Here is a 9,639-nt window from a genome sequence, read left to right as displayed (position 1 = left end):
ACCACTGTTAGACTCTGTAGGACACAAAGGAAACACTGCTAATCATAGTTAAGACAAAGGACTTTAGAAGAGATTTATAGCTTTCGTTAAGTTGGAGTGGAGCACTGGAGCCAGATGAAGGAAATCTCGGATATGTCTTTCTCTAATTTGATTTCAGGTCTTCCTTGACTGACAGGGAGGTGATATTTGGGGATTAGAAATACATGTGCCTTTGTCCCCAGATGTGTGTCGAGGACGTCAACGTCACCGTTTGTGGAGGGCACACAAAGGCTGAGGTCCACTGGACTAAGGCTCATCTAAGGAAAGTTCAAAGGGAGTTTTGAGAGGTGAATCTTCAGTGTCGGCTACAAGATAACTCTGCATTCAGGGCTTATTTTCCAGGAATTCCCCTAACACGATTTCCTCTATCAAGAAGCTTTCCTTCACTTTTTTTCTTTCCTCCGGAAATAGTTGACTTTAATTGTAAATGATTGAATTGACTCCTGGGTACCTATCAGCCTTTTGGGAATGGGTCTAACATCAGTGCGTCCAGGATGATGATGGCCACTTCAGGAAGTTTCCTACAGCTTTTATCTCACTACCAAGAAGACTTTGAAGAAAATTTTTGATTTCAGACATTTTAGAAAGAGCTCTGATCGAATTTTCTTGGATGTGAAAAAACAAAGAAAGGAAAATGCTAAGGACCCAAGCCCTTTTTGGGTAAGAATGTCATATTTTTAATATTTAGCAATGTTACATACACACCTCACATATGCATCAACTCAAACACACAAAAATTAGTTTGTTTTAAAAAAACCCAAAAACTTCAATCCAAATTTATTGGGATTACAAAAATAACAGCACATTTCATTAACTCACAACAGCTCGGAGTTACCAACACATCCAGGGATGTAAGAGCATCTTTAAATAAACTGCTTCTTGCCAATACAAATCTCATAACATAAAAAAGTAGTTTATTTTCATATTTACAGAAGAAACATGCTGATTGTTTCTTAAAATTCTTTTTGGAATTAATGGGTGAGGCTATTTTTAAAGTCAGGAAACATTTCAAACTGAAGAAGGTACTTTAGAAACAGGTCACAATGCATTCGATTTAATACCGCTGAATGATTCTGCATCCTCTTCTCAAGATCATGTTTTTATCGCAGAGCTTCTGGAACTTCCACCTAGAAGAATGGGGAATTCTCTTTCAATAAAACAACACAAATGATAAAACGAAAACTATCTGTAGGGCACGTCTCGAGCAGTGTTCTCTGAAACTACCTCAGATATAGATTGATTATTGCTGTGTGATATTCAAATTTTATATGATACATTAGGTTTTATTTTTAAGGTTTATTTGTATTTTTATTATTTTTTAAAGTTTATTTATTTTGAGAGAGAGGGCTCATGCGCGCGAGTTGGGGAGGGGCAGAGAGAGAATCCCAAGCAGGCTCCGAGTTGTCAGCACAGAGTCCCACGTGGAGCTTGATGCCACAAACCGTGAGATCATGACCTGAGCCGGAATCAAGAGTCAGATGCTCAACCTACAGAGCCACCCAGGTGCCTCTATATTGTAAATGAGGTTTTAAATCACCTGAAACTTTGTGGTAAAAATTTTGACAAGTGATAATCTTTTTTGGAATATAGATTATATTCCCTGATTTTCTTATTAAGGAAATCAGGATTTTTATATATTGGTGTGCCTTAAAATAGGCCTGGCCCTTCTGGAACCAAGATGCTAAGAAGGTGGCCCAGGCTCATTCTCCAGTGGAAATGTGCCCACTGGTCACCTGCTCCTGGAATTCCGAATGTGGATGCTTGCTCTTGCATGCTGCAATATTTTAAACATTAATAAATATGTTGAGAGGTGACTTTGGTACCATCGTGTCATAGGGGCTCCCTCACTTACCACATCCGTGCCCCAAATCTGCTCTTGGGTTACTTACCCGCCTTAGCTGTTTTATGCTGCTTCCCCGAATAGCTTCCATGAGATTCTCATGAGCTGATCTCAGTGGGGTAGAAGGTCGGGAAGTGTCTTCCACTTTCTTCTCTTGCACTGACCTCAGGGAATTTTTAATTTCCTTTAGGATATTGTTTGGCTGTTTCTTAACCTTTTTCCCTTTTTTCTTCTTCCGTCCATTTTGTAATGCCCGCTGGGCACTCTCCTGTTGTTTGATGACTTCTGCAATGTTTCGAGTGATGAGTTTTTTCTCTGGGAGTGGAGGAGGAGGGGGTGGGGGAGGAGGTGGCAGCTTTTGGGGAGGAGGAGGAGGGGGGGGTGGGGGAGGAGGAGGGGGTGGGACCACAGGAGATGGAGGGCGGCTCCTCCTCACAGTCTGGACTTTCTTGGGGAGTTTGGGGGATGACCAGGGAGAGTGCCTGGGAGATGCCTGAGGGGAAGAGCCAGGTGTTCCTCTCTGCCAGACTTTGGTCCTAAGATTGGCTCCTGCATCACAGCCCTCTTGCTGTTTTTGTTCCTGCATCCGCTTCTGCCTCTGTTTATCCATATTTCTCGTTAAGAGGCTCGTCATGCTCATTCTTGGTCCTGGGAGCTCAAAATGGTAACCCAGTCTCAGCAGCGTGGTGTTCTCCCTGAGCAGCTTGACGATCTCCATCTCCACCTGGCTGCCCATGATGTGCCTCTGGTTGTGGAAGCGGAGCTCCGTGAGCACCGTGTTGTGCTGCAGAGCCCGCATGATGGCCAGGATCCCCTTGCCCGTGATAAAGTTGGACTCCACGTTGACGTTGGTGATGTACCGGTTGACTTTGAGCATTTCCGCAATGGCCATGGCCGCGCTGTCGTCCGCGCGTGTGTTGGCCAGACTGAAGGTCTTCACCACCGTGTTGCCCTTGAGTGCCTCGGCGAAGCGGGCGAGGGTCTGCGACGTGATGTTTTCGATGTTGTTCAAGTTGACCTCTGTGGTGTCAGGGTCGTCGTTCCTTATCTTTTCCAAGGCATCCTCAGTCACGGTAGGATTTCCGCAAGGGTGAATGGCAGCTGGCGACTCTGTGTTCCTTCCACTGTGGCCATTGGTCAAATTTATGTTTTCGATTTGACTTTTAAATGTCTTTGGCTTAGAGTTATCAGAATCGGTGCTATCATAATTTACAGTTCCATTAATACCTTTCTCCTTCTCAGCTGTTCCTTCCTCTTCCTCCTCTTCCTCCTCCTCCTCTTCCTCCTCCTCCTCCTCTTCTGTATACACCTCCTCAGAAATCTCACTGTTAGTTCCAGTGAAAACAAGCTCTTCCTCACTCTCTTCTTTGTCTTCTTCTGCAACCTGAAGAGCACAGTAGCATCAGTAAATTGGTCATTTGTCAGCACATTTTTAAAAAATTTACAAAAGTAACACATGGTTTTGCAATAGATCAAACCACTATGTTGTACATCTAAAAGCAAAACAATGTTATATGTCAATTATATCTCAGTAAATAAAAAACGGAAATAACACACGGCAAGTAATACAAAAGCATGTAAGGAAAAAAGACCACCCTCTTGCTTCTGACCTCTCTAGTTGGGGTGATCAGGGTTAACCTTTCATTGCATATCTTTCAAGAGCTTTTATAAACAAACATTTCATTTGTTTTCTGCAGCATAAATATCTAGAATTCAACACACTGTATTAAAATTTACTATCATTTTGTCAATTTGAATAAATGAGTCAGAACTTCAGCTTTGGAAAACCCTTGATCCATTTCTCATTCTCTTTAACAACTTGCTCTGAACTATGTGACTCCTTGTTTACTTAGAATTTAGCAAATTCAACCCTCCCTTCTGGAATCACTCCTCTGCCCTTCCTCATTTCTCCATCCCGAAGAAACAAATGACAACGAAAATACACATGTTAATGGATTCCCTTTCTGAACGCTCAAAAATTCTTCCCCCGATTTGCCTCCAGTAGCAGCTGCGACAGCCACGGAGTGCTCTGTGCCCCGGCTTGTCTCAGTGAAGCCAGAGGCAGCGGCATCCTTTGCTTCTCCAGCGAGAACCTACCTCTGGGGTAGGGCCTGGCACAGGGTCTCAGAGGCCCCGCACCACCTGAGAGTGGCCGCTGTCCCTGTTGCTGCTGTGGGGAAAAGAAGCCGAGGGGGCAGGGCTGCTGTTCTTAGCTGCAGGTCAAAACCTAGCTCGATGCAGAAAAACATTCAGGTCACCCTTTGCAGCAAATCAACTTGAAATCTCATGCTGGGGCAGGGTTAAATGAGATGGACTGCGGAAGACAGCAGGTGGGAAAGATAATGGCCCCTGGCCCTAACTGGATTCCAACCATCACGTGAAACAGCAGAGAACAGTAGAAAATCTTGAAGCAAGCCATTGCCCCGGCCTCATGGTCTTAAATTATTTACCATGTATCAATTATGAAAGACTTTCAGGCAAACACGGTCTCAATGCTATCTTTGTCTTTCCTGCTTACAAGACTTTGTACTAAGAAGCCTGAATGACCCCTTCTTTCTCTTTTTCTTGCTATCTTTTCTGATTAAAAAAAAATAAAAAATTCTGGAAATTGCTAACAGAGTCTGATTTCCCCTAATGCTATCTTTTTAGCCCTTTCTTTTATCTCCTCTAAGGCCCCAAGCCCTCCCTTTCCCCCCAGGGCTCCTGCTGCCTGAGGCATGTGGAATGAGCTTTGGAAAACACTGTGCACGTCTCCAGGTTTGTTTGCCCAGTTGCTACCACAAAATAGCCTCCAGTTATCCACTTGTTTGGAGTGGCAGGCACCAAGCGATGGCCTGGGGAAGGGGTCAGCCACTCCTGGGATAGTTATCCGGTCTTTATTTACTTACTTCTTCAGGAGCAGGAGGATGGGAAATACTACCTGCGTGCGTGCGTGCGTGCATGCGTGCGTGTGTGTGTGTTTGTGTGAAGTTTTAGCTGTTTCGGTATTTGGAGGAAAGGGGCCTTCTCAAAATCTAAGGTAAACTGCCCTTCATGCCAGCCTTACATGTTATCCCCTATCCCCTGGAAGACCTTCAGGCTCTTAACTGCAAGAGATGTTTTCCCCTCAAGATGTATCTGAGAGGGGCACCTGGGTGGCTCAGTTGGTGGAGTGTCCGACTTCCACTCAGGCATGACCTCACAGTTCCTGTGTTCGAGCCTGGCGGCGGGCTCAGTGCTGTCGGTGCAAAGCCAGCTTTAGATCCTCTGTCCTCCTCTCTCTGCCCCTCCCTTGCTTGTGCTGTCTCAAAAATAAATAAATAAAAACAAACAAGCAAAAATGTGTCTGAGAGACAATATCTGAAACTGTTATCCAGCAATGAGTCTTAATGTAACATCTAAATGACACTTTTTCCAGAAAGCCTTCTTTGACACTTCCTCATATTATCCCCTCATATTATCCTTGCCATATAGGGCATTGTACTTCCCCCAGTGAAGTACTTACTTACTTATTAATTAATTAATTAATTAGAGAGACAGAGCGGAGCGGGGAAGGGGCAGAGAGAGAAGGAGAGAGAGAGAGAGAGAGAGAGAGAGAGAGAGAGAGAGAATCCCAAGTAGGTTCCCTGCCGTCAGCTTATGAACCGTGAGATCATGACCTGAGCCAAAGTCAAGAGTCGGAAGTTTAACTGACTGAGCCACTGAGGCACCCCAAGTACCTGTTTTAATTACTTGTTTGTCATTTTTCCCAAAAGACTGTTAACTGGGTAAGGACAGGGATCCTGTCTGTTTTGTTTACCTAGTGCGGTGTTTAGCATATAGTAGGAGTTCAATAAATATCTGTTGGCTGAACGGATCTAAATTGACATTGGCTACCAGCCGCTGACAGGATGGGTCCAGTGCTCAGTGGGTGACTGTCCCCAGTCATCTGGAACTGAGAGGTTTCCCAGGATGCAGGATTTTCAGTTCTTAAATCTAGATAGTCCCAGACAATCTGAGATGGTTAGCCAGCCACCCTAGGTGGGGGACACCTAAAAGAAAGACACCAGAAGGGAGAAAAGTGTCTGGAGACGGAGTTAAGAGGATATGAAAAAATAATCTTTGCCTACTTCCTATGTTATCTGGCTTTTGGACTGACTGCACTGTTCCAGGTCTGCTATCTGCCAGTGCTCTGGAGTTAACCTTGATCCTTGTGAGAATGGGGGGTGGGAAGGTGGGGATGGGGTGAGGCATGAGGGCTAGTAGAGAGAACATGAATGTTGGCACTCTCGGGGAAGAAATAAGGCAACAAGAAGGTAGTGGCCAACCATGTCTCCTGATCACCTCCCTGGCATCTTTACGTGAACAAGAGGCAAGAGGCTTGGTTTTCGGTTCTGGTTCTGGGTCTACCCCTAAAGAGCTGGCTGACTGTAGTCAAATCAGTAAACCTCTGAGAGGTCTCAGTACAGTTGAGCGGTCCTCAACTGTGGTGTGTGCCATAATCACCTAAGGGGCTTGTGAGACCACAAAATGCTGGGCCCCACTCCCAGGAGATCTGGGGGAGCCCTAGAATGAGCAGTTCTAAGAAATTCCCAGGTAATGACGATGGGTTGGGTACTCACAATTTGAGAATCGTGGTCTTGGCATCAGCAGACCTCAGTCTGAATGTCAGCTCTCCTAATAAACTGTTAACTTCAACTGAATTTCTTAACCTCTCCTAGTCTCAATTCTCATGTGCAAGAGTAAGAATTCAACTAAATAATATGAGTGAATTTATTGGCACCTATGCCTGAGACCCAGCAGATACTCAAATTAGGGGGGGCTAGACCCTCTGGCCTCCAAGGCCCCTTGGAGATTAATGCAGCCTAAGTTTGTGTGAACCCAAGTGGACAGAGGCTGTCATTCAATAGGAGTTGAACATGGTTTTCATAAGCCTTTCAAAGCCAATGGCCTGATAACCAAGACCCCCATCTCCTTCTTGTGGTCCGTATTGCACTGTTCTTCACTTACATGGCCACTCCCTCCCCTACCCACCTGCCAGCTGCCTTGAACTTTGTCCTGTGTGGGAATGGATTTATAGGCTCCAAGGCTTCTGCTCAGCCCCCCCTTGTGACTACAGAGACAGCTGGCCGGCTGGGAAAGTGCAGTGGCAGAAAAGTTAACTACCCGGAAGGGAATCGAAGTTCATCAACACACAGCCTCTCTAATTGAGCTGATAAGCCCCTGGCAGGGATCAGCAAAACCTTTGGCAGGATCAGGACGGGTTCCATCATAACGGACAACAGGCTTTGCCCTTTGATTCCTACAGATATAAAGACATTCTGACATGAAAATGCCTTTGTTGGGTTACTGCTGTGATAGCTATCTGTCCTGGATATTCTGTGGCAATTTTCATCTTTTTATCAAGGAAATTCTTTAAGAACTATAATCAAAATGTTATAGTTTGTATATTTTATCAGATTTTTGACACATAATCCCACATGAGGAGGGGAAAAGGACCTCTGAAAATCATAGTTGTGGAGAAACTGACCAGCCCAATCCTGGCCTCACTTTCCCCTTCCACCCCTCAGTGCAGGCAGACACCGTGGCCTTGGCAGACCCTGGCTTGATCCCAGTGGCCCTTCCCGCAATGATTGACATGAACAAGGCTCACACATATCTTGCTACAAATGTGGCCCACACACCCTATCATCAAGATCATCTAACAGTGCCTAGATTAGTACTGCGGAAGTCTTTGCCATTGGATTCAGGCCATTTTGATTTTAGATGATTCTAGTGTAGCCCACAGGTTTTAAACTGTTGCTCCTGACCTGTGTTATTGCACAGGTTCAGGAGTTTATTATACTGTATTCAAATTGCTATTTTCCCAGAGCATAGTCTTTTGAACTTTCCTCTCTTAACGATCTGTAAGGCAAATCCGAAGTAACTGTTTACTGGGCAGAACACAAGAGCTTAAAAGACCCGAGCTCTAATATAAGCACATTTCCCGGTCTCAGGATCACCATTATAAAGCAGGAAGGAATCTTAGAGGTTATCTACTCAGGCATGTTTAACTTGGGTCCCCAGGTGGGTTTCGGGATGTAGGTCGTCATTTTGAAATGCCATGTAAAAGGTTGTGTGTGTATGCACAAGACACGGACGGTATCTGCAGGAGAAGTTTTGTAACTTATCAGAATCTCAAAGGGGTTCTTGATTTGCAAAAGAAACCCTAGATTCAACTCCCTCAATGGACAGGTGGGAAAGAGAAGCCTGCAGAGATGGACTATCTGTTCAAGGTCTAACAACTTAGGGACAGCACAGCGACTCGAAATAAGGCCCCCTGGCTCTCAGTCCTGTGTATTTCCCACCACTGCTCACTTTTCGGTGTTGGAAAAAAAAAAAAAAAGAATCATTTTTACTGTAGTCACCATTACAGTCAAAGCAACCAGAGTACCCACTTCTGTCTTTATAGAAGGAAGTAAATCTACCTAACTGCAATATATATGTAATGTCACACACACTATGCCACATCAGCAACTTGTAACTGAAATTAGACTTATGTTTGGCAATATATCTAAACCCATGCCTTGCTTGTGAATTATTTTCCTCTTGAAAATGCCATCTTGATTGACTAAAAGTCAATCGAAGGATCCCAGCTAATAATTTTACATATTATGTTCCCCTGGGTGGCCTGAGGAATTGTTCAGTAGCAGGTGCAAATGGGTTATGAGGAAAGAAAAGTGAAGAGGACTAAAAAGTTAGAGAAAACAGGTTCCCGGGTTGGGGGTGGGGGTCGGGGGTAGGAGTAGCTAAGGAAAAAACCCGAGAGCCTACCTTTCCACACTCCCCCAGCCTCTCCTTCTCCAAGAGTTTTTGGGACTCCTTTTCCCAATAGGCCATCAGTGCCTCTCTGCTGAATGTCCCCGTGGGGGTTTTCTCGGTCAGACTCTTTTGCCTTAGCCCCACGGGAAGGCTGTGATCAGGTTCAATGTCTTCCAACTCCCTCTCTAGCTCCTTCAGCTCCTCAGCTGACAGGGAAGCGAGAAGTTCATCCTCATCGATGGATTCATATTTGCTAAGTCCTCTCCTGTAGCCAAAGGTAGACATGGTCCCTGCTTTGTCAGACCCACAAGGAGCTTGGAGAACCAGGCATTCAAAGCAGCCAGCAGCAGGCAGGGAGGCAAGTAGGCAGGCTGGTCAGCAACTGGAGCTCAGAGTGGCCTTTTAAGAGCGGTGATACAGGGCCGTGACAATGCAGAGAGGGGGTGAAAGCATGGGCTGTTTTAAGCAGCAGACGTCAGCTAGACATTTGAACACAAAGAATGTCACATCGGTGGTGGACGGAGGTCTCAGAACCAGCGGGGATTATTAACATACTGGCCAGGGACATATTTAGCTGAGCCTGATAGCTCATGAGGACAGGCAGGGAGTGTTGCAGATAGGGAGTAACACAGTCCTCACTTTGTATTCAAACAACAGGAGAATGAAATTTATTTTGACAATGACTTGCTCCCACCACCATGGCCATGAAAAGATTCTTTGATTACAATCTCAGAGGTTGAGAAATGACTACACATCACTCTATAAGCAGTTGTTCAGGTTCTTCTAAAATCATATTGTGGGTGGCGTTGATGGTAACAGAAGGCTATAATAACATAGAGGCTTAAACTTTCATTGTGTTTTTGCAGTTTACAAGCCACTAAGCATAACAAGTCCCGTGAGATGATTATCCTCCTTTACAGATTTTGGCAACTGAGGCTCTGAGAGATTAAGTGAAAACTTGGAAGCTGGAAGTACAGAAGTGGCTTTCTCTACTGCACAAA

General features: G+C 45.0%; 1 protein-coding gene across 1 annotated transcript; it reads right to left on the bottom strand.

Moving 5' to 3' along the window:
- Positions 1-866: 866 nt before the first annotated feature.
- Positions 867-9,091, bottom strand: LMOD2 (leiomodin 2). Its single transcript, XM_049641766.1, has 3 exons — positions 8,651-9,091; positions 1,929-3,263; positions 867-1,166 (listed from the first exon to the last, which is right to left on the bottom strand). The coding sequence occupies exons 1-3, from the start codon at positions 8,921-8,923 to the stop codon at positions 1,140-1,142; spliced, it is 1,635 nt and encodes a 544-aa protein (XP_049497723.1). The 5' UTR covers positions 8,924-9,091; the 3' UTR covers positions 867-1,139.
- Between the last annotated feature and the right edge of the window lie 548 nt (positions 9,092-9,639).

The sequence above is a fragment of the Panthera uncia genome, chromosome A2 (assembly GCF_023721935.1).
Source record: "Panthera uncia isolate 11264 chromosome A2, Puncia_PCG_1.0, whole genome shotgun sequence".
In the NCBI taxonomy this organism is placed as follows: Eukaryota; Metazoa; Chordata; class Mammalia; order Carnivora; family Felidae; genus Panthera; species Panthera uncia.
Note: the sequence above shows the minus strand (reverse complement) of the source record. Positions and strands in the feature narration are given on the sequence as shown.